The sequence below is a fragment of the Anomaloglossus baeobatrachus genome, chromosome 6, assembly GCF_048569485.1.
Source record: "Anomaloglossus baeobatrachus isolate aAnoBae1 chromosome 6, aAnoBae1.hap1, whole genome shotgun sequence".
Taxonomy (NCBI): Eukaryota; Metazoa; Chordata; class Amphibia; order Anura; family Aromobatidae; genus Anomaloglossus; species Anomaloglossus baeobatrachus.
In genome coordinates this window covers 37,901,135-37,926,134 of record NC_134358.1, presented here as the reverse complement: position 1 = coordinate 37,926,134, position 25,000 = coordinate 37,901,135, and the positions used below count along the sequence as shown (strand labels likewise).

At 50.4% G+C, this 25,000-nt stretch overlaps 1 protein-coding gene across 3 annotated transcripts in view; it reads right to left on the bottom strand.

The window, feature by feature from the left end:
- Positions 1–25,000, bottom strand: part of ASAP1 (ArfGAP with SH3 domain, ankyrin repeat and PH domain 1) — a 409,622-nt gene that overhangs the window by 14,139 nt on the left and 370,483 nt on the right. For 2 of the 3 annotated variants that reach the window (XM_075352860.1, XM_075352861.1), the window contains 8 exons: positions 17,453–17,544; positions 9,533–9,719; positions 9,251–9,336; positions 5,891–6,006; positions 4,400–4,467; positions 4,152–4,259; positions 3,822–4,050; positions 1,696–1,857 (listed from right to left, as the gene is read on the bottom strand). In XM_075352860.1, the coding sequence (XP_075208975.1) occupies positions 1,696–1,857; positions 3,822–4,050; positions 4,152–4,259; positions 4,400–4,467; positions 5,891–6,006; positions 9,251–9,336; positions 9,533–9,719; positions 17,453–17,544 (1,048 nt within the window). The remainder of the gene's footprint in view (positions 1–1,695; positions 1,858–3,821; positions 4,051–4,151; positions 4,260–4,399; positions 4,468–5,890; positions 6,007–9,250; positions 9,337–9,532; positions 9,720–17,452; positions 17,545–25,000) is intronic. The other variant, XM_075352862.1, reaches the window with a different exon arrangement.

The following is a 25,000-nucleotide window of genomic DNA, read 5'->3' as shown; positions in this document are numbered from 1 at the left end:
GCAGCCACAGGACATCACTAGTCCCTCACACTGCTCTGGTGGGATTTTGGCCCACTCTTCTTCCAGTCTCTTCCACAGATCTTTGACTGTTGTGGGTTTCTTGGCCATAACTTTGTCATCAAGGATTTTCCAGAGGTTTTCTATTGGGTTTAGATCAGGACTCTGTGCTGTAGCCATTTCATTGTTTCAATGTTTTCTGTTTCCAGGAACTGCTTTCCCCTTTTTGCTGTGTGACAGGGGGCATTGTCCTGCATGAAAATTGCTGGCTGATTGAGTAATGAACACAAGTAATGAACCACGTATTGTGAAGAAGGTTCTGATCCACACTTGCATTCACTCTGCCATGTAGCTGTATGAGAGGTCCAACTCCTGCTGCAGAAAACATTCCCCAAACCATGACACTTCCTCCACCAACTTTCACTGACTTCTTAACACACTTTGGGTTCAGTCTTTCCCCAGTTTGTTGATGAACATAATGTTTCACATCAGACCCAAATAAATTAAACTTCCTTTCATCACTAAAATGAACTGTGGACACTTCTTCTCTGTCCACACAACATGATCCTCACCAATGGTGAGTCTAGCCTTTTAATTCTGTTAATGAGAGGTTTTCAGTCTAAATGCTCTTAAACGTCGTGACACTGTATGACGAGACAGATCTTTACCCTGTTCAGTGCTGAACTAGTGATCAATTCCAGCTGCAGTGTTGAAATGATTACCCATGGAGATTCTCCGCATTATCCTGTCCTCTCTTGCATTTGTCTTTCGAGGGCGACCAGACTTCTTGGGAGACTTGAAAGAGTTTGTGATGTTGTAATGATGCAATATTCTCAAAATCAGAGACTTGGAATGACCAACTTCTCTTGCTATACCTGATAGGGTCACCCCTTTGGCCTTCATCTGGACAACCTGCTGCTGGAGGGTTTCAGTCACTTTGGAACGGCAAAGTGAGTGCAAACTGGAAATTTAGGCTGCCAGTTACACAGGATTTGTCAGATAATAAAGGAAATTAGCACCAGATGCCAGATTTACACCAATAACGTGCAGGTATCGGAAAGTGTTCTCTAATTTTGATCCGTATTCTTTTAATTTATTTCATTTACATTTTTATTTTGTGCTTTGGAAAAAAATTCAATTTATGAAATAAGCTTAAAATCCTGCGAGTTTCCTCATGTTAGGATATAATCACATAGGACGACACAAAGACCGCAACATTTAAATTGTGTGTTGTTCTCTAATTTTGACCTCCAGGATACATTGCACAGATTAGTTGGGGGCCCAGCAGTCAGGGAGGGGATCACCTCCAAACTTAAATTTGGTGGTGTTCCGCCTCTGAGGTTTCTGAAAACTCGCTCTCATTGTGCCTTGATGACAATGAAGCTCGTGCCATAGTGCTGGCCCGTGCAACGGGCATGGGGTCCTTGGAGAGAAGGGTCATGAAAGAACATTGCAGGGCACAATCTGGAACATATTAGGGGTCCCTGCTGAATTCTGGCCCTTTAAAGAGACCGCTGAGAGTGCCGCCCACCGGACACGCCCACGAGGATGCCCTAGGAGTGTCGTCTTTGGCTGTACAGGAGCAGGAAAGTAAGAAGGGACAGATATCCTTAGAGATTGGAAGTAAAGCTGAGAACAGAGACACAGAGTCCGGGGATGGGGGTCCGGGTCCCCCATCACCTTCATTTCACCACTCACCCCAGGAAGCCGAGCCCTTACTATGAGGTAGCGGGCTGGGCGGATCGGAGAGCGTTCGTTTGTGTCCGGGGGGCGGGGGAGGAGCTTTCTTCTTGGATAAAGTGGAGTTGCCGCTAGGGGTTTGGGTGCTTAAAGGGAGTGCGGACGTAGGACCAGACGGAGCTAGAAAAGCACACACACAAAAACCGTGACTGATTGCCGACAGCACCACTCCCCGTCCCCCTCCCTTCCCATACCAAACATATCCCTCCGTGCATTGCTGGCTACAGCACAAGCTAATTAAGACTCCATCAGTGAGCTCAATCTGACCGGGCATATGTAACTCATCTTTTTTTCTGAGCTTCTATGTGATGATTTATGACCACATCAAAGTTGAGCTCACCTTTTATGTGGTCATAAATCAGCACAGAAAACAAATGCAGTCGAAATAGTCACAAAAGTCACAGCAAGCTCACTGACACATCCACAGATGACTCATTCTGGAGCAAAGAGCCCGTAAAAAACAAAAAAAGGTGCAAAACCTTTTTGATATAAGCCTAGATCTATAGCACAGAGCCCACACGCCCATCCATCGTCCCATTGACAGACGTGCCGGGCTGGTGACTGGGCAGAGCTCTGTGCACCCTGCTACACTGTATTTTGCCATTAACTACAGTGGTTCCGTTCACTGACTGCAAGCAGAGATCTTCGCTATGGAGGGGAACTGAAAATGCAGTATATTAGAAAATGACAAAACGTTTAATTATGTTGTCTGGTTTTATAATGAGGTGCTCTGTGTAATCCCAATATAAATTGTGCTGTAATGCTTCATTATTTCAAAGTCTCTACTTGCTGTCAGTGAATGGAAATATGTCAGTTTACATTCACTGAGTTCAAACCTAAAACTTCTCAGCTGAGGATGTGCTATGATGTAGGTAAGGGCTACAGCTGCTGCAGAATTTCACCTAAACAGGTACAACCATCAGCTGTGCAAGCAGGACTAAAACAGCATCTCATTATAGGGGTATAGCCATTTTATAAATGGACATTGCTTCATAACAAAAGGGCTTTTGACCTCTGGGACCCCCACGATATCACAAATTAATGGACTGCATAGCTGGTGTAGCGCCAAGTCCCCTACTAAGCATGTTGTGCCATATGGCAGCAGGCACAGTTTACTCCAATGGGCCCTAGCGGAATTCGCAGGACCTGTGTAAGGTAGCCGGGGTCCTGCCAACATCCACACCCAGCACTCGAATACCATAGGATAAAGAGTTGCACACCAGTCCCAATGTATATGGGAATGATGAATAGCAGAACTGCTATGGGAATACTAGACTGAAAAATACAATGGACGATCTGAAAAAAGCGAACGAACATGAAAAATGGAATATGCATAACTGCTATGAATAATAGGAATGAGAGATGTTTAGCCATTGTATTGATCAATGCAAAAGAGCCCCAAGACCAAACGCCAAGGTAATCTCTATTTCATTCCCATATACATTGTGACATATATGTTTGCCTGTCATTGTCTGTCAGGTCATATTGACCTTTTTAGTATAATATATTAAAAGGTAATTTTTAGGCGTTTTTTCTTTCACAAATTCACCTTGCTATTCATCCATTCTTGATAGTGAATTACTTTCCAGTTGCTATTTTTGTAATGCAAAAGAGCCCCAAAACCAAACGCCAAGGTAATCTCTATATCATTCCCATATACATTGTGACTTGTGTGCAACTCTTTATCCTATTGCATAGCTATGTTTTTTGAGTCTTGCACCTTGTTCACACCATTGGTGTTCCAGACGTACATTCTTTAGTTACTAAGCATTCGAATACCGGCATCCGCGGCGCTTCTTCCATTTACAAGGTTCCATCAATGTTACGGTGTTGCAGGGGTCTTGTACATGCTAGAGGCGCCCAGGATGCCCTCCGAGAAATTTGGCAGGATCTTAATCTGGCTGCTACGGACCAGCAACAACAGTTTACTTTCTCACTTTTTCAAGAACTCTGCTTGCTGTCATTCAACAGGAACCTCCTCTGTTTACTGGCTAAGTTTCTGATGATTGACAGCAAGCAGAGATCTTGGCTGATGCCCCCTGAAATGGTGAAGTCCATGTGTATTATCCCATCCCCCACCGTACCTTTGCCTGCATTCCTGGGGGGCAGCGGGGGGCCGTCCGTGACGGGGGATGTTGGCGAGTCCGTGCTGGTGGACATGAAGATGGTGTTGGAGAAGGCTCCATACGACAGTCTCTGCTTGTCCCGGGGAGTGCTGAAGCCCGGCAGTGACAGCTTGTCTTGGGGGGAGATACTGGAGGAGTGGCAGAAGCTCTGGGGTCTCGGGGAACGCTCCTTCTTGATCGGACTCGGCTTTTTGGGGAAGAGGAGGAAAAATAAATAAATGATAAACAAGATGCCGGATCCTTTGCTCCCATCCATTCACAGACAGCAAACAGAGATGTGGCGGTCACCTTATCGTCTAAGTCATCATCGCTCTCGTCGATCTCCTCCAGCCGCAGGTTCCAGTCGTACTCCACGTGGAGATGTGGATTCAGTTTCCCGACCGCGGCTTGAGAAAGCTGAAAACACAGTAATTAGGAGTGAATGAACCTCCCATCATCCGCACTCCGTGCACAGACACCATAGGTAGAGTAGTGCGAGGTCAGGACACATGCAGGACCGAGAAGTAAGAACCCCCCACCACGGGGCAGCCACTCACCAGCTCCTCGCACTGCGCCACCTTCAATCTCCTCGCCATGTCATGTGCTGTCTCACCGAGCTGGTTTACTACAAGAAGAAAAGTTACAGGTCTATAAAGGAGAAAGTTGGGAGGTGAGCTGTGACATCTGTGAATAATGCATTATCTACGTTATACAGAGGGGTTAGCAGTCACTGTACAGGAGGAGGTGGTGAGCTGTGACATCTGTGACTGGTGGATCCTGCATTATTTACGTTATACAGAGGGGTTAGCAGTCACTGTACAGGAGGGGGAGGAGGTAAGCTGTGACATCACCTATTGTGAATGGTGGATCTTGTGTTATTTACTGTATATAAAAGTTGATATCAGTCATTATACAGAAGAAGGAAGAGGTGAGCTGTGACATCACCTATTGTGAATGGTGGATCTTGTGTTATATACTATATATAAAAGTTGATATCATTCATTATACAGGAGAAGGAAGAGGTGAGCTGTGACATCACCTATTGTGAATGGTGGCTCTTGTGTTATATACTGTATATAAAAGTAGTTATCAGTCATTGTACAGGAGAAGGAAGAGGTGAGCTGTGAAATCACCTATTGTGAATGGTGGATCCTGCATTATCAACAGTATACAGAAAGGTTATCAGTCACTGCACAGGAGGGGGAGGAGGTAAGCTGTGACATCACCTATTGTGAATGGTGGGTCCTGTGTTATATACTGTATATAGAGGTTATCAGTCCAGTCATTGTACAGGAGGAGGTGAGCTGTGATATCACCTATTGGGATCGGTGGATCTTGTATTATCTACTGTATATAAAGGTGTTATCAGTCATTGTACAGGAGAGGGAGGAGGTAAGCTGTAACATAACCTAAAGTAAATGGTGGATCCTGTGTTATCTACTGTATATAGAAGTGTTATCAGTTATTGTACAGGAGGAGGAGGTGGTGAGCTGTGAAATCACCTATTGGGAACGGTGGATCCTGTGTTATATACCGTATATAAAGGTATTATCAGTCATTGTACACGAGGAGGAGGTGAGCTGTGACATCACCTATTGTGAATGGCGGATCCTGCGTTATGTACTGTATATAGAGGTGTTATCAGTTATTGTACAGGAGGAGGAGGTGAGCTGTTATATCACTTATTGTGAATGGGGAAACTATGATATTTACTGTATAGAGGTATTATCAGTCATCTGTTCAAGAAAGCTACAGCCTGCAGTGACCCCGCTGCCACCTCCCCACCCCCAGAGCTGCTGCATATGCCCTACAGCTCTACAGACGGGGGACTTTGGGGACCCCATTCTCAGAATCAGTGGGTGACCCAGTCATCATACAGTGTTAACAGGTGATAATACTATGTAGTGTGACAACCCTGCAGCTTCGGATGTGAGTGGAGTAACAGACATGAGCTTGGGCAGGGTGTGTAAAGCCCTAATGTGCCATCTTGTGGTTGGCACTCCTTCCTGACATCGGCGTGGCGCTGCAGACGTGGCCGCTCGTCTCACCCAGGTCAATAGTTGGTTTTCCCCTCAGAAGCAGCTTTAGACATTCAGGCTTGTTATATATACAGCAGTAGTGCAGCGCCGTCTGGCCTTTTCCCGTCGGCTTATCTAGGTTTCCACTGTGGATGGAGACGTGACAAGGTGAGAAAACAGTAACCTCCATGCTCTGCAGCACAAATATTCAACACAAAACCATCAGAAAACAGTTATATGCTCCTCAATACCTCCGCTTGCTGTCAGTAAAGAGGAATATTCTTGTTTACATCCAGACTGATAAATTTTACCTGCACTGACACATTGTAGCAAAAGGAGAACAAGAAACAGATATTGTGTAATGAAGTCTTTACATCCCCGAGGAACATCTACTTTGGATACAATTGTAGCAAATCCTCAGCTGTAAGGCTTTGTGTGCACGTTGCATGTACATGGGGACCACAAAGATGCACGTTTCTGGCCCCCCCCAAAAAACACCCGTGGCAAAAATGCTACATCTGAAGCTCACAGCGAGCGCCATAGAACATGACTGCCCGCTGTGAGCTCCATGCAGCGACTGAAGTGATGCGCACGATAAGCGTCACTGCTGATCGTATGGCTCACTTCAGTCGCTGCGTGAAGCTCACAGCGGGCAGTCATGTTCTATAGCGCTCACTGTGAACTTCAGATGTAGCAGTGGGGGAAGCATCGTGGGACCTCGTATGGATTACATTGGAGGTGCAAGGGTGTTTTGGGGGTTGAGGGTGCTTTTTGGCTTTTATTTCAAATAAAGGATTGTTTTTAGTGTTTGTGTTTATTTACTTTCACTTACAGATTAGTGATGGCGGGGTGTCTCAGGACGCCTGCCATCACTAAGCTAGGACTTAGTGCAAGGAAGTTGGGTTTTTTTTTTTTGCACTCAAATATGAGGACCAAGTAGATCACACGTCAGGTGCGGATGAGTGGAGCGAGCATTCATGGTTACTGCCGTATACAGAACAAATCAAACGTCCCCCGGTGAAGGAAAAAAATAAAATAATATAAAAAGTAAAAAAAAAAGCCTAAATAAAATAATAATAATAATAATAATAATAATAAATAAATTAGAAAAAAAAAATCAATCAACATATCAAAATACAAAATTATCCCATATGGTAAATGCCATAAAGAAAAAAGATCAAAACCCCAAAAACTGATTTAAAAAAAACAAAACAACAAAAAACAAACAACCTAACATACAGAATTTCATTTTTTTTTATCATTTCATCCCACTTTTAAAGTTTTTTTTTTATTATTCAGTATATTATATAGTAAAATGAATGGTAGCATTCAAAAACACAACTCGTCCCACTATAAAATAAGCTCTGGTATGTCTGTGTTGATGGAAAAAAAAGAGATATGGCTCTTGCAAAAAAGGGAGAAAAATAAAATAAACAAAAAAAAAAAACCAGGACGAACAAAAACAGAAAAACACCCGATTAATGAAATGGTTAAAGTGGTACAGAATTAAAAAGCACTGACTCTTTATTCCAGAAACAGCGCCTTCTATAGGTGGTGTCGGGTATTGTAACTGAGCTCTGTAGAAGTAAATGGGGCTAAGCTGCAATACCAGACCCAACCTCCAGGAAGGTGTGGTGCTGTTCTTGAAACAGGTTTCCCCACATATACAGTTAGGTCCAGAAATATTTGGACAGTGACACAAGTTTTGTTATTTTAGCTGTTTACAAAAACATGTTCAGAAATACAATTATATATATAATATGGGCTGAAAGTGCACACTCCCAGCTGCAATATGAGAGTTTTCACATCCAAATCGGAGAAAGGGTTTAGGAATCATAGCTCTGTAATGCATAGCCTCCTCTTTTTCAAGGGACCAAAAGTAATTGGACAAGGGACTCTAAGGGCTGCAATTAACTCTGAAGGCGTCTCCCTCGTTAACCTGTAATCAATGAAGTAGTTAAAAGGTCTGGGGTTGATTACAGGTGTGTGGTTTTGCATTTGGAAGCTGTTGCTGTGACCAGACAACATGCGGTCTAAGGAACTCTCAATTGAGGTGAAGCAGAACATCCTGAGGCTGAAAAAAAAGAAAAAATCCATCAGAGAGATAGCAGACATGCTTGGAGTAGCAAAATCAACAGTCGGGTACATTCTGAGAAAAAAGGAATTGACTGGTGAGGTTGGGAACTCAAAAAGGCCTGGGCGTCCACGGATGACAACAGTGGTGGATGATCGCCGCATACTTTCTTTGGTGAAGAAGAACCCGTTCACAACATCAACTGAAGTCCAGAACACTCTCAGTGAAGTAGGTGTATCTGTCTCTAAGTCAACAGTAAAGAGAAGACTCCATGAAAGTAAATACAAAGGGTTCACATCTAGATGCAAACCATTCATCAATTCCAAAAATAGACAGGCCAGAGTTACATTTGCTGAAAAACACCTCATGAAGCCAGCTCAGTTCTGGAAAAGTGTTCTATGGACAGATGAGACCAAGATCAACCTGTACCAGAATCATGGGAAGAAAAAAGTTTGGAGAAGAAAGGGAACGGCACATGATCCAAGGCACACCACATCCTCTGTAAAACATGGTGGAGGCAACGTGATGGCATGGGCATGCATGGCTTTCAATGGCACTGGGTCACTTGTGTTTATTGATGACATAACAGCAGACAAGAGTAGCCGGATGAATTCTGAAGTGTACCAGGATATACTTTCAGCCCAGATTCAGCCAAATGCCGCAAAGTTGATCGGACGGCGCTTCATAGTACAGATGGACAATGACCCCAAGCATACAGCCAAAGCTACCCAGGAATTCATGAGTGCAAAAAAGTGGAACATTCTGCAATGGCCAAGTCAATCACCAGATCTTAACCCAATTGAGCATGCATTTCACTTGCTCAAATCCAGACGTAAGACGGAAAGACCCACAAACAAGCAAGACCTGAAGGCTGCGGCTGTAAAGGCCTGGCAAAGCATTAAGAAGGAGGAAACCCAGCGTTTGGTGATGTCCATGGGTTCCAGACTTAAGGCAGTGATTGCCTCCAAAGGATTCGCAACAAAATATTGAAAATAAAAATATTTTGTTTGGGTTTGGTTTATTTGTCCAATTACTTTTGACCTCCTAAAATGTGGAGTGTTTGTAAAGAAATGTGACAATTCCTACAATTTCTATCAGATATTTTTGTTCAAACCTTCAAATTAAACGTTACAATCTGCACTTGAATTCTGTTGTAGAGGTTTCATTTCAAATCCAATGAGGTGGCATGCAGAGCCCAACTCGCGAAAATTGTGTCACTGTCCAAATATTTCTGGACCTAACTGTACCAGCCAATCGCTGGGGGTCATCACGTTACAGGAAAATATAATCATAAAGGATAGGAAAACAATTCTCACCAGTTTTGTACTAAGAAGTCAACTAAGGGAAGGGATGTGTGGTCGGCAGTGCGCACTGCAAAGTGGAGAGCGGTCTCACCAGGCTCCTGCAAGACACAAGGCACCATCAGCAACCTCAGAGAAGGAAACATTGCATTAGAGAATTGCCTTATGACCAATTGTCTAATATATATGGCGTTTATGGTACCGCCCACGAGCAGCTCCTCGGGGGCGGTCCCACGATTAGAGAAGGGAGCAGATAAAACAATGCAATCCAGCTGCTACGAGCAGCATACTCCTCACCTGCCCCGATTCTAACAGTGGTTCTAGGATCTCGACTCCTTCTGCAAAGACTTGGATTAGTGCAAGTAAGTCCCTTGATTTCACAGCCTCGAGCAGCTCGCTCTGCTTCTCCGCCCCTGAGGAGCACATCCTCCGACAGAACTTGTGCTCCACGTATTTGGCGGTAATGTATTCTTTACGCGCAGTCCTATGAGGAAGAGAGCAGCATATAGATTTATACATACAACAACATAGCCTGTTTATGGCTTTTCTGACCTCTCTACATCCATACACTAATATGGAGCTAGAACAGATCCCGCTCTCTGAGGAGCGATATCTACAAGATGTTGGGGTGTGGGAATGTGTCTGTAGGAAATTTTGCCCACTTGTCCAGAAGAGCATTTGTGAGGTGACACTGATGTTGGGGAGAGGCCGGGCTCATAATGTCTGTTACAGTTGTGGGATGGGGTAATGGAGGCCGGTCATGCTCATCCACCAAACTCCCCTCCATGTCTGTATGGAGCTCATACACTGAGCATGGGGAACATGGGGTCAGCAGAGCGGGGGTGAGTTTTCTGCCCTCTGCTCCTCAGCACTCGGCCCCCCACTCTGTGACGATCACATTCGTGGCTGAGTTGCTGCGGTTCCTTCCACTTCTCGGTAATATCAGTCACAGGTGATGGTGAAGATTCAGGAGGAAGAAGTGTCATGAACGGCCTTGTTACCCCGGTGTCTCCTATTACAGGATGCACTGATATCAATGAGCTCTGCACCACCGGCTGTTCTGTCACATATTAGCAAAGGGCGACAGCACAGTGGTGGGCAGATGTTATACACTGGGGGCAATAGGGCCGGACGTTATACACCGGGGGCAATAGGGCCGGACGTTATACACCGGGGGCAATAGGGCCGGACGTTATACACTGGGGGGTGATGGGGCTGGATGTTATACACTGGGGGGTGATGGGGCTGGATGTTATACACTGGGGGTGATGGGGCTGGATGTTATACACTGGGGGTGAGGGGTCGGATGTTATACACTGGAGGTAAGGGGCCGGATGTTATACACTGGGGGTGATGGGGCCGGATGTTATACACTGGGGGTGAGGGGTCGGATGTTATACACTGGAGGTGAGGGGCCGGATGTTATACACTGGGGGTGATGGGGTCGGATGTTATACACTGGGGGTGAGGAGCCGGATGTTATATACTGGGGTGAGGGGCTGGATGTTATACACTGGGGGTGATGGGGCTGGATGTTATACACTGGAGGTGATGGGGCCGGATGTTATACACTGGGGGTGATGGGGCCGGATGTTATACACTGGGGGTGATGGGGCCGGATGTTATACACTGGGGGTGAGGGGCCGGATGTTATACACTGGGGGTGATGGGGCTGGATGTTATACACTGGGGGTGAGGGGCTGGATGTTATACACTGGGGGTGATGGGGCCGGATGTTATACACTAGGGGTGATGGGGCCGGATGTTATACACTAGGGGTGATGGGGCTGGATGTTATACACTGGGGTAATGGGGCTGGATGTTATACACTGGGGGTGATGGGGCTGGATGTTATACACTGGGGTAATGGGGCTGGATGTTATACACTGGGGGTGAGGGGCTGGATGTTATACACTGGAGGTGATGGGGCTGGATGTTATACACTGGGGTAATGGGGCTGGATGTTATACACTGGGGGTGATGGGGCTGGATGTTATACACTGGGGGTGATGGGGCCGGATGTTATACACTGGGGGTGATGGGGCTGGATGTTATACACTAGGGGTGAGGGGTCGGATGTTATACACTAGGGGTGATGAGTCGGATGTTATACACTGGGGGTGATGGGGCTGGATGTTATACACTGGGGGTGATGGGGTCGGATGTTATACACTGGGGGTGATGGGGCCGGATGTTATACACTGGGGGTGATGGGGCCGGATGTTATACACTGGGGGTGATGGGGCTGGATGTTATACACTGGGGGTGATAGGGCTGGATGTTATACACTGGGGGTGATGGGGCTGGATGTTATACACTGGGGGTAATGGGCTGGATGTTATACACTGGGGGTGATGGGGCTGGATGTTATACACTGGGGGTGATGGGGCCGGATGTTATACACTGGGGGTGATGGGGCTGGATGTTATACACTGGGGGTGATGGGGCTGGATGTTATACACTGGGGGTAATGGGGCCGGATGTTATACACTGGGGGTGATGGGGCTGGATGTTATACACTGGGGGTGATGGGGCCGGATGTTATACACTGGGGGTGATGGGGCTGGATGTTATACACTGGGGGTGATGGGGCTGGATGTTATACACTGGGGGTGATGGGGCTGGATGTTATACACTGGGGGTGATGGGGCCGGATGTTATACACTGGGGGTGATGGGGCCGGATGTTATACACTGGGGGTGATGGGGCTGGATGTTATACACTGGGGGTGATGGGGCCGGATGTTATACACTGGGGGTGAGGGGCTGGATGTTATACACTGGGGGTGATGGGGCCGGATGTTATACACTGGAGGTGATGGGGCTGGATGTTATACACCGGGGGTGAGGGGCTGGATGTTATACACTAGGGGTGAGGGGTCGGATGTTATACACTGGGGGTGATGGGGCTGGATGTTATACACTGGGGGTGATGGGGCCGGATGTTATACACCGGGGGTGATGGGGCTGGATGTTATACACTGGGGGTGATGGGGCTGGATGTTATACACTGGGGGTAATGGGCTGGATGTTATACACTAGGGGTGAGGGGTCGGATGTTATACACTGGGGGTGATGGGGCTGGATGTTATACACTGGGGGTGAGGGGCTGGATGTTATACACTGGGGGTGAGGGGCTGGATGTTATACACTAGGGGTGAGGGGTCGGATGTTATACACTGGGGGTGATGGGGCTGGATGTTATACACTGGGGGTGATGGGGCTGGATGTTATACACTGGGGGTGATGGGGCCGGATGTTATACACTGGGGGTGATGGGGCTGGATGTTATACACTGGGGGTGATGGGGCTGGATGTTATACACTGGGGGTGAGGGGTCGGATGTTATACACTAGGGGTGAGGGGTCGGATGTTATACACTGGGGGTAATGGGGCCGGATGTTATACACTGGGGGTGATGGGGCTGGATGTTATACACTGGGGGTGATGGGGCTGGATGTTATACACTGGGGGTGAGGGGCCGGATGTTATACACTAGGGGTGAGGGGTCGGATGTTATACACTGGGGGTGATGGGGCTGGATGTTATACACTGGGGGTAATGGGGCCGGATGTTATACACTGGGGGTGAGGGGCTGGATGTTATACACTAGGGGTGAGGGGTCGGATGTTATACACTGGGGGTAATGGGGCTGGATGTTATACACTGGGGGTGATGGGGCTGGATGTTATACACTGGGGGTAATGGGGCTGGATGTTATACACTGGGGGTGATGGGGCTGGATGTTATACACTGGGGGTGAGGGGTCGGATGTTATACACTGGGGGTGATGGGGCCGGATGTTATACACTGGGGGTGATGGGGCTGGATGTTATACACTGGGGGTGATGGGGCTGGATGTTATACACCGGGGGTGAGGGGCTGGATGTTATACACTAGGGGTGAGGGGTCGGATGTTATACACTGGGGGTGATGGGGCCGGATGTTATACACTGGGGGTGATGGGGCCGGATGTTATACACTGGGGGTGATGGGGCCGGATGTTATACACTGGGGGTGATGGGGCTGGATGTTATACACTGGGGGTGATGGGGCTGGATGTTATACACTGGGGTAATGGGGCTGGATGTTATACACTGGGGGTGATGGGGCTGGATGTTATACACTGGGGGTGATGGGGCTGGATGTTATACACTGGGGGTGATGGGGCCGGATGTTATACACTGGGGGTGATGGGGCCGGATGTTATACACTGGGGGTGATGGGGCTGGATGTTATACACTGGGGGTGATGGGGCCGGATGTTATACACTGGGGGTGATGGGGCTGGATGTTATACACTGGGGGTGATGGGGCTGGATGTTATACACTGGGGGTGAGGGGCTGGATGTTATACACTGGGGGTGATGGGGCTGGATGTTATACACTGGGGGTGAGGGGTCGGATGTTATACACTAGGGGTGAGGGGTCGGATGTTATACACCGGGGGTGATGGGGCCGGATGTTATACACTGGGGGTGATGGGGCCGGATGTTATACACTGGGGGTGATGGGGCTGGATGTTATACACTGGAGGTGATGGGGCTGGATGTTATACACTGGGGTAATGGGGCTGGATGTTATACACTGGGGGTGAGGGGCTGGATGTTATACACTGGGGGTGAGGGGCTGGATGTTATACACTGGAGGTGATGGGGCTGGATGTTATACACTGGGGGTGATGGGGCTGGATGTTATACACTGGGGGTGATGGGGCTGGATGTTATACACTGGGGGTGATGGGGCTGGATGTTATACACTGGAGGTGATGGGGCCGGATGTTATACACTGGGGGTGATGGGACCGGATGTTATACACTGGGGGTGATGGGGCCGGATGTTATACACTGGGGGTGATGGGGCTGGATGTTATACACTGGGGGTGATGGGGCCGGATGTTATACACTGGGGGGTAATGGGGCTGGATGTTATACACTGGGGGTGATGGGGTCGGATGTTATACACTGGGGGTGATGGGACCGGATGTTATACACTAGGGGTGATGGGGCTGGATGTTATACACTGGGGGTGATGGGGCTGGATGTTATACACTAGGGGTGATGGGGCTGGATGTTATACACTGGGGGTGATGGGGTCGGATGTTATACACTGGGGGTGATGGGGCCGGATGTTATACACTGGGGGTGATGGGGCTGGATGTTATACACTGGGGGTGATGGGGCCGGATGTTATACACTGGGGGTGATGGGGCTGGATGTTATACACTGGGGGTGATGGGGCTGGATGTTATACACTGGGGGTGATGGGGCTGGATGTTATACACTGGGGGTGATGGGGCTGGATGTTATACACTGGGGGTAATGGGGCTGGATGTTATACACTGGAGGTGATGGGGCTGGATGTTATACACCGGGGGTGAGGGGCTGGATGTTATACACTAGGGGTGAGGGGTCGGATGTTATACACTGGGGGTGATGGGCTGGATGTTATACACTGGGGGTGATGGGGCCGGATGTTATACACCGGGGGTGATGGGGCTGGATGTTATACACTGGGGGTGATGGGGCTGGATGTTATACACTGGGGGTAATGGGCTGGATGTTATACACTAGGGGTGAGGGGTCGGATGTTATACACTGGGGGTGATGGGGCTGGATGTTATACACTGGGGGTGAGGGGCTGGATGTTATACACTGGGGGTGAGGGGCTGGATGTTATACACTGGGGGTGATGGGGCTGGATGTTATACACTGGGGGTGATGGGGCTGGATGTTATACACTGGGGGTGATGGGGCTGGATGTTATACACTGGGGGTGATGGGGCTGGATGTTATACACTGGGGGTGATGGGGCTGGATGTTATACACTGGGGGTGATGGGGCCGGATGTTATACACTGGGGGTGATGGGGCCGGATGTTATACACTGGGGGTGATGGGGCCGGATGTTATACACTGGGGGTATGGGGCCGGATGTTATACACTGGGGGTGATGGGGCCGGATGTTATACACTGGGGGTGATGGGGCCGGATGTTATACACTGGGGGTGATGGGGCTGGATGTTATACACTGGGGGTGATGGGGCTGGATGTTATACACTGGGGGTGAGGGGCTGGATGTTATACACTGGGGGTGATGGGGCTGGATGTTATACACTGGGGGTGAGGGGTCGGATGTTATACACTAGGGGTGAGGGGTCGGATGTTATACACCGGGGGTGATGGGGCCGGATGTTATACACTGGGGGTGATGGGGCCGGATGTTATACACTGGGGGTGATGGGGCTGGATGTTATACACTGGAGGTGATGGGGCTGGATGTTATACACTGGGGGTGATGGGGCCGGATGTTATACACTGGGGGTGATGGGGCCGGATGTTATACACTGGAGGTGATGGGGCTGGATGTTATACACTGGGGGTGATGGGGCTGGATGTTATACACTGGGGGTAATGGGGCTGGATGTTATACACTGGGGGTAATGGGGCTGGATGTTATACACTGGGGGTGATGGGACCGGATGTTATACACTAGGGGTGAGGGGTCGGATGTTATACACTGGGGGTGATGGGGCTGGATGTTATACACTGGGGGTGATGGGGCTGGATGTTATACACTGGGGGTGATGGGGCTGGATGTTATACACTGGGGGTGATGGGGCTGGATGTTATACACTGGGGGGTGATGGGGCTGGATGTTATACACTGGGGGTGATGGGGCTGGATGTTATACACTGGGGGTGATGGGGTCGGATGTTATACACTGGGGGTGATGGGGCTGGATGTTATACACTGGGGGTAATGGGCTGGATGTTATACACTAGGGGTGAGGGGTCGGATGTTATACACTGGGGGTGATGGGGCCGGATGTTATACACTGGGGGTGATGGGGCCGGATGTTATACACTGGGGGTGAGGGGCTGGATGTTATACACTAGGGGTGAGGGGCTGGATGTTATACACTAGGGGTGAGGGGCTGGATGTTATACACTGGGGGTGAGGGGCTGGATGTTATACACTGGGGGTGATGGGGCCGGATGTTATACACTGGGGGTGATGGGGCCGGATGTTATACACTGGGGGTGATGGGGCCGGATGTTATACACTGGGGGTGATGGGGCTGGATGTTATACACTGGGGGTGATGGGGCTGGATGTTATACACTGGGGGTGATGGGGCTGGATGTTATACACTGGGGGTGATGGGGCTGGATGTTATACACTGGGGGTGATGGGGCTGGATGTTATACACTGGGGGTGATGGGGCTGGATGTTATACACTGGGGGTGATGGGGCCGGATGTTATACACTGGGGGTGATGGGGCCGGATGTTATACACTGGGGGTGATGGGGCTGGATGTTATATACTGGGGGTATGGGGCCGGATGTTATACACTGGGGGTGATGGGGCCGGATGTTATACACTGGGGGTGATGGGGCCGGATGTTATACACTGGGGGTGATGGGGCTGGATGTTATACACTGGGGGTGATGGGGCTGGATGTTATACACTGGGGGTGAGGGGCTGGATGTTATACACTGGGGGTGATGGGGCTGGATGTTATACACTGGGGGTGAGGGGTCGGATGTTATACACTAGGGGTGAGGGGTCGGATGTTATACACCGGGGGTGATGGGGCCGGATGTTATACACTGGGGGTGATGGGGCCGGATGTTATACACTGGGGGTGATGGGGCTGGATGTTATACACTGGAGGTGATGGGGCTGGATGTTATACACTGGGGGTGATGGGGCCGGATGTTATACACTGGGGGTGAGGGGCTGGATGTTATACACTGGGGGTGATGGGGCCGGATGTTATACACTGGAGGTGATGGGGCTGGATGTTATACACTGGGGGTGATGGGGCTGGATGTTATACACTGGGGGTAATGGGGCTGGATGTTATACACTGGGGGTGATGGGGCTGGATGTTATACACTGGGGGTGATGGGGCTGGATGTTATACACTGGGGGTGATGGGGCTGGATGTTATACACTGGGGGTGATGGGGCTGGATGTTATACACTGGGGGTGATGGGGCTGGATGTTATACACTGGGGGTGATGGGGCTGGATGTTATACACTGGGGGTGATGGGGCTGGATGTTATACACTGGGGGTGATGGGGCTGGATGTTATACACTGGGGGTGATGGGGCTGAACATTCAATGATGAAGACCTGTGTCTGACACTTTTCTTCTCCAGCATATATAACCATGATTCCAATATTGCAGGGTGCCATCTTATCACGTTACTTACATATCGCTGGAAGAAGTAGGTTTTGGTGACGGAGAAGGTAGATTCCCTTCCATAATTTCATTGAAGCTATTGTTTCCTACATTCTTGGCCAGCTGCAAAAAAGCACAACCCGAGCAGTGAGGATCACACATAGACCGTGGCGTTACATACAACGTAGCATAGAAACCAGCGCATTCAGCGTGTTACCGAGATGCTCAGCTTTGGAACTGATGTGGACTTAAAGGGGAGCAGTTGTCAGTTGTCCAGGACATACATATACACATATATATATATATATATATATATATATATATATATATATATATATATATATATATATATATATATATATATATATATATATATATATATATATATATATATATATATATATATACACACATACACACACAGACGAAGGGAATTTTGTTACTTACCGTAAATTCCTTTTCTTCTAGCTCTTATTGGGAGACCCAGACGATTGGGGTATAGCTACTGCCCTCTGGAGGCCACACAAAGCACTACATTAAAAGTGCAAGGCCCCTCCCCCTCTGGCTATACCCCCCCGTGGTATCACGGGTTCTCCAGTTTTAGTGCCAAAGCAAGAAGGAGGAAGCCAATAACTGGTTTAAACAAATTAACTCCGAATAACCTCGGAGAACTGAAAAACCGTTCAACATGAACAACATGTGTACCCGCAAACAACAAAAAAACATCCCGAAGGACAACAGGGCGGGTGCTGGGTCTCCCAATAAGAGCTAGAAGAAAAGGAATTTACGGTAAGTAACAAAATTCCCTTCTTCTTCAGCGCTCTATTGGGAGACCCAGACGATTGGGACGTCCAAAAGCTGTCCCTGGGTGGGTAAATAAATACCTCATGTTAGAGCTGCAAAACAGCCCTCCCCTATGGGGGTGTCACTGCCGCCTGCAGGACTCTTCTACCTAAGCTGGCATCCGCCGAAGCATAGGTATGCACCTGATAATGCTTGGTGAAAGTGTGCAGACTGGACCAGGTAGCTGCCTGGCACACCTGTTGAGCCGAAGCCTGGTGACGTAATGCCCAGGACGCACCCACGGCTCTGGTTGAGTGGGCTTTTAGCCCTGAAGGAACCGGAAGCCCCGCAGAACGGTAGGCTTCAAGAATTGGTTCTTTGATCCATCGAGCCAGGGTGGCTTTAGAAGCCTGCAACCCCTTGCGCGGACCAGCGACAAGGACAAAAAGTGCATCGGAACGGCGTATGGGCGCCGTGCGGGAAATGTAGATTCTGAGTGCTCTCACCAGATCTAGCAAACGTAAGTCCTTTTCATACCGGTGAACCGGATGAGGGCAAAAAGAAGGCAAGGAAATATCCTGATTGAGATGAAAAGAGGATACGACCTTAGGAAGAAACTCCGGAATGGGGCGCAGCACAACCTTGTCCTGGTGGAACACCAGGAAGGGAGCCTTGGATGACAGAGCTGCCAGCTCAGACACTCGCCGAAGCGATGTGATGGCAACAAGAAACGCCACTTTCTGCGACAGCCGAGAAAAGGAAACTTCCTTCAGAGGCTCGAAGGGCGGCTTCTGGAGAGCAACTAGTACCCTGTTCAGATCCCATGGATCTAACGGTCGCTTGTACGGGGGCACAATATGACAGACCCCCTGCAGGAACGTGCGCACCTTAGGAAGACGTGCTAGACGCTTCTGAAAAAACACGGAAAGTGCCGAAACTTGCCCTTTAAGGGAGCTGAGCGACAAGCCCTTTTCTAACCCCGATTGCAGGAAAGAAAGAAACTTGGGTAATGCAAATGGCCAGGGAGACACTCCCTGGGCCGAGCACCAGGATAAGAAAATCTTCCACGTTCTGTGGTAGATCTTAGCAGAATTCGACTTTCTAGCTTGTCTCATTGTGGCAATCACTCCTTGAGATAATCCTGCAGATGCTAGGATCCAGGACTCAATGGCCACACAGTCAGGTTCAGGGCCGCAGAATTCTGATGGAAAAACGGCCCTTGGGACAGTAAGTCTGGTCGGTCTGGCAGTGACCACGGTCGACCGATCGTGAGATGCCACAGATCCGGGTACCACGACCTCCTCGGCCAGTCTGGGGCGACGAGTATGATGCGGCTGCACTCGGATCTGATCTTGCGTAGCACTCTGGGCAAGAGCGCCAGAGGCGGAAACACGTAAGGGAGCTGAAACTGCGACCAATCTTGAACCAAGGCGTCTGCCTCCAGAGCTCTTTGATCGCGCGACCTCGCCATGAATGCCGGGACCTTGTTGTTGTGCCGGGATGCCATTAGGTCGACGTCCGGCACTCCCCAGCGGCGACAGATTTCCTGAAACACGTCCGGGTGAAGGGACCATTCCCCTGCGTCCATGCCCTGGCGACTGAGGAAGTCTGCTTCCCAGTTTTCTACGCCTGGGATGTGAACCGCGGATATGGTGGATGCTCTGTCCTCCACCCACATTAGAATGCGCCGGACTTCTTGGAAGGCTTGCCGACTGCGCGTCCCTCCTTGGTGGTTGATGTATGCCACCGCTGTGGAGTTGTCCGACTGAATTCGGATCTGCTTTCCTTCCAGCCACTGCTGGAAGGCTAGTAGGGCAAGATACACTGCTCTGATTTCCAGAACATTGATCTGAAGGGTGGACTCCTGCGGAGTCCACGTCCCCTGAGCCCTGTGGTGGAGAAACACTGCTCCCCACCCCGACAGACTCGCATCTGTCGTAACTACTGCCCAGGATGGGGGCAGGAAGGATCTTCCCTGAGATAATGAGGTGGGAAGGAGCCACCATTGTAGAGAGTCCTTGGCCGTCTGGGAAAGCGAGACTTTCCTGTCCAGGGACGTTGACTTCCCGTCCCATTGGCGGAGAATGTCCCATTGAAGTGGGCGCAGATGAAACTGCGCAAAGGGAACTGCTTCCATGGCTGCCACCATCTTCCCTAGGAAATGCATGAGGCGCCGCAAGGGATGCAACTGGCCCTGCAGAAGAGATTGTACCCCTGTCTGTAGTGACCGCTGCTTGTCCAGCGGAAGCTTCACTATCGCTGCTAGAGTATGAAACTCCATGCCAAGATACGTTAGTGACTGAGTCGGTGATAGGATCGACTTTGGAAAGTTGATGATCCATCCGAAAGACTGTAGAGTCTCCAGCGTAGCATTCAGGCTGTGCTGACATGCCTCCTGAGAGGGAGCTTTGACCAATAAGTCGTCTAGGTAAGGGATCACCGAGTGTCCCTGAGAGTGCAAGACTGCTACCACCGCCGCCATGACCTTGGTGAAGACCCGTGGGGCTGTCGCCAGACCAAATGGAAGAGCTACGAACTGAAAATGGTCGTCTCCTATCACAAAACGTAGAAAACGTTGATGTTCTGTAGCAATTGGCACGTGGAGATAAGCATCTTTGATGTCTATTGAGGCAAGGAAGTCTCCTCTGGACATTGAGGCAATGACAGAGCGGAGGGTTTCCATCCGGAACCTCCTGGCGTGCACATGTTTGTTGAGCCGTTTTAGGTCCAGAACAGGACGGAACGAGCCGTCCTTTTTTGGAACCACAAAGAGATTGGAGTAAAACCCTTGCCCTTGTTCCTGAGGAGGGACTGGGATAACCACTCCTTCCGCTTTTAGGGAATCCACCGCCTGCAGCAGAGCATCTGCTCGGTCTGGATGTGGGGAGGTTCTGAAGAACCGAGCTGGAGGACGAGAATTGAACTCGATTCTGTACCCGCGAGACAAAATGTCCGTCACCAACCGGTCTTTGACCTGTGACATCCAAATGCCGGAAAAGCGGGAGAGCCTGCCCCCGACCGGCGATGCGGAGGGGGGGGGCTGGAAGTCATGAGGTAGCCGCTTTGGAAGCGGTACCTCCATTTGCTTTCTTGGGGCGTGTGTGAGTCCGCCACGAATCTGAGTTTCTTTGCGTCCTCTGAGCCCCTTTGGACGAGGTAAATGGTGTCTTGCCCGAACCTCGAAAGGACTGAAACCTCTGCTGCCACTTTTTCTGCTGAGGTTTGGATGTTCTGGGTTGTGGTAAAGAGGAGTCTTTACCCTTGGACTGCTTAATGATGTCAGCCAATGGCTCGCCAAACAGTCTATCTCTAGACAAAGGCAAACTGGTTAAACATTTTTTGGAACCAGCATCTGCTTTCCAGTCCTTTAACCACAAGGCTCTGCGCAAAACTACCGAATTGGCGGACGCCATTGAGGTGCGACTGGTAGATTCTAGGACCGCATTGATAGCGTAAGACGCAAACGCCGACATCTGCGTGGTAAGGTGCGCCACTTGCGGCACTGCTGGATGCATGATAGCATCCACTTTTGCTAAGCCAGCTGAAATAGCCTGGAGTGCCCATACGGCTGCGAATGCCGGAGCAAACGACGCGCCTATAGCTTCATAGACAGATTTTAACCAAAGGTCCATCTGTCTGTCATTGGCATCTTTAAGTGAAGCTCCATCCTCCACTGCAACTATGGATCTAGCTGCAAGTTTGGAAATCGGGGGGTCTACCTTTGGACACTGTGTCCAGCGCTTGACCACCTCAGGGGGGAAAGGGAAACGCGTATCTTTAGATCGTTTAGAGAAACGCCTTTCTGGGTGAGCGTCGTGCTTCTGGATTGATTCTCTGAAGTCAGAGTGATCTAACAAAGCACTCAATTTACGCTTGGGATAAAGGAAACGAAACTTTTCCTGCTCCGCAGCCGCCTCTTCTGCTGAAGGGGCTGGGGGAGAAATATCCAACAGCCTATTGATGGCTGAGATAAGGTCGTTTACCATGGCATCCCCATCCGGGGTATCCAGGTTGAGAGGGGTTCCAGGAGTGGATTCCTGATCACTCTCATCAGACACATCACAGGGAGACTGATTGCGCTGAGACCCTGAGCAGTGTGAAGACGTCGAGGGTCTTTCCCAGCGAGCTCGCTTAGGGTGGCTGGGGCCATCATCTGAGTCATAATCCTCGGCCTGTGAAGCCGGGGACCCCCCTGTGGGCTGGATACATTCCAAGTAAGGGGGACCTGAGGACAGAGGCCTCGCCGTGCCCAGAGACTGAGCCCCATGCATAGATTGCAAGGTCTCAAGGATTTTTGCCATAGATACAGACATATTATCTGCAAAAACTGCAAAGTCTGTCCCTGTCACCGGGGCAGAACTTACAAGCGTCTCAGCCTGGGTCGCTACCTCTCCTGACTCCGGCTGGCGAAGCAGCACCGGGTCGGAGCATTGCACACAATGGGGGTCATCGGAGCCTGCTGGTAGATTAGCCCCACATGCAGCACACGCAGTATACACAGCCCTTTTTGCCTTGGCCGCCTTGCGTTTTGAGGATGACATGTTGCTGCTTCCACAGAGCGATCTGGGATATGCAGCCAGAAGCGCACCTCACAGTGCAAGTAATACAATAATTATATATCTGTACCAGTACACTGATACACAGTGAGGCACTAGAGGGACCAGCACAGAAAAATCGCTTACCGCCCGCTTAAAAGCGGGTGTGTGGTCGCCAGATAGCCCCTAGTCCAGGTCTCCCAGAGCCTTGCGTCCTTCCTCCAGCCAGGCATGCATGTAATGGCTGCCGGCGTCTCGAGAGAGGAAGGGGGGCGGGCCCTGGGCGTTCCTGGCCAAGAGCGGGAAGCCTGCTTCCCTCTGTGCCAAGTGAGAGGGCTGGAGCATGTAAAACAGGCTCCAGCCCTCGTCGCTGCTAGCGAACAGCGTCTCTCCCCTACCCTGAATGACAGGGTGGGGGCGGGAACGAAACGGAGCTGCCGGCGTCCTAGGCCCAAAAAGCCGGGGACTAAATTTATAACCGCCGCCGCCGTAAAAGCGCGGACGGCGGATCCCCGGCGCACCACAAGTCACAGCAGCGCCGCCCGGTCCAGAGGGGGTCGGCGCTGCGTTCCCAAACACAAACAATCCCCCAGTAATCTGTAGGGACACCAACTCCACGTTGCGGTCCCCGGCGCACTACAACACCCAGCCAGCCCGGAGTGTGTCTGTGCCTGCCGGGGACACAGAGTACCTGTATGATGCAGGGCCTGTCCCTGATCGTACTCCCGCTCCGTCTCCATCAGGTTCTAATGGGTCTGTGGATGGAGCCCGGCATCAGAGCTGAGAGGCCGGCAGGATCCCACTTCCACAGAGCCCTACAAGGGGATGTGGAAGGAAAACAGCATGTCAGGCTCCAGCCCTGTACCAGCAATAGGTACCTCAACCTTACAACACCATCCAGGGGTGAGAAGGGAGCATGCTGGGGACACTATATGTGTCCTCTTTTCTTCCATCCGAAATAGTCAGCAGCTACTGCTGACTAAAATCTGTGGAGCTATGCGTGGATGTCTGACCTCCTTCGCACACAAAGCTAAAACTGGAGAACCCGTGATACCACGGGGGGGTATAGCCAGAGGGGGAGGGGCCTTGCACTTTTAATGTAGTGCTTTGTGTGGCCTCCAGAGGGCAGTAGCTATACCCCAATCGTCTGGGTCTCCCAATAGAGCGCTGAAGAAACATACATATATATATATCTATATATATAATTGCCTTATTCTCTGTCTGTCTGTCTGTCTTGCTCCAAAATTGTGTCACGGTGAGTGTCATTACAGTGACAACCGTCTGATTGGCCGCTGGGCTCGGCCTGGCCCCGCCCCCCCCACGGATTGGTCGCCGCTGGGCTCGGCCTGGCCCCCCCACAGATTGGTCGCTCGCCTCGGCCTGGCCCCGCCCTCCGCATGGATTGACCGCTCGCCCCGGCACTCCGCACGCATCGCCAGACATAACCTTGCGATGCTGGGATCGTGACGGAGCCGGTGAACGCTGGTAACCATTATACACATCGGGTAACTAAGGTCCCTTAGTTACCCGATGTGTATCATAGTTACCAGTGTACACCGGCTCCCGGTACACATGTGCAGGGAGCCGGCATTATACTCCTCTCCCCCCAGGACTACTCCTCCTATTATAGTACTCCTATTATACTCCTCTCTGAGTATAATAGGAGAACTATTATAGCATGGGGGATGTAGCACGATGGGGGGTGCGCAGCATTGGGGATGTAGCACGATGGGGTGCGCAGCATGGGGGATGTAGCACGATGGGGGGTGCGCAGCATGGGGGATGGAGCACGATGGGGGGTGCGCAGCATGGGGAATGGAGCACGATGGGGAGTGCGCAGCATGGGGGATGGAGCACGATGGGGAGTGCGCAGCATGGGGGATGGAGCACGATGAGGGTGCACAGCATGGGGGATGGAGCACGATGGGGAGTGCGCAGCATGGGGGATGGAGCACGATGGGGAGTGTGCAGCATGGGGGATGGAGCACGATGGGGGGTGGGCAGCATGGGGGATGGAGCACGATGGGGGGTGCGCAGCATGGGGGATGGAGCACGATGGGGGGTGCTCAGCATGGGGTATGGAGCACGATGGGGGGTGCGAAGCATGGAAGATGGAACACGATGGGGGGTGCTCAGCATGGGGGATGGAGCACGATGGGGGGTGCGCAGCATGGGGGATGGAGCACGATGGGGGTTGCGCAGCATGGGGGATGGAGCACGATGGGGGTGAGCAGCATAGGGGATGGAGCACGATGGGGGGT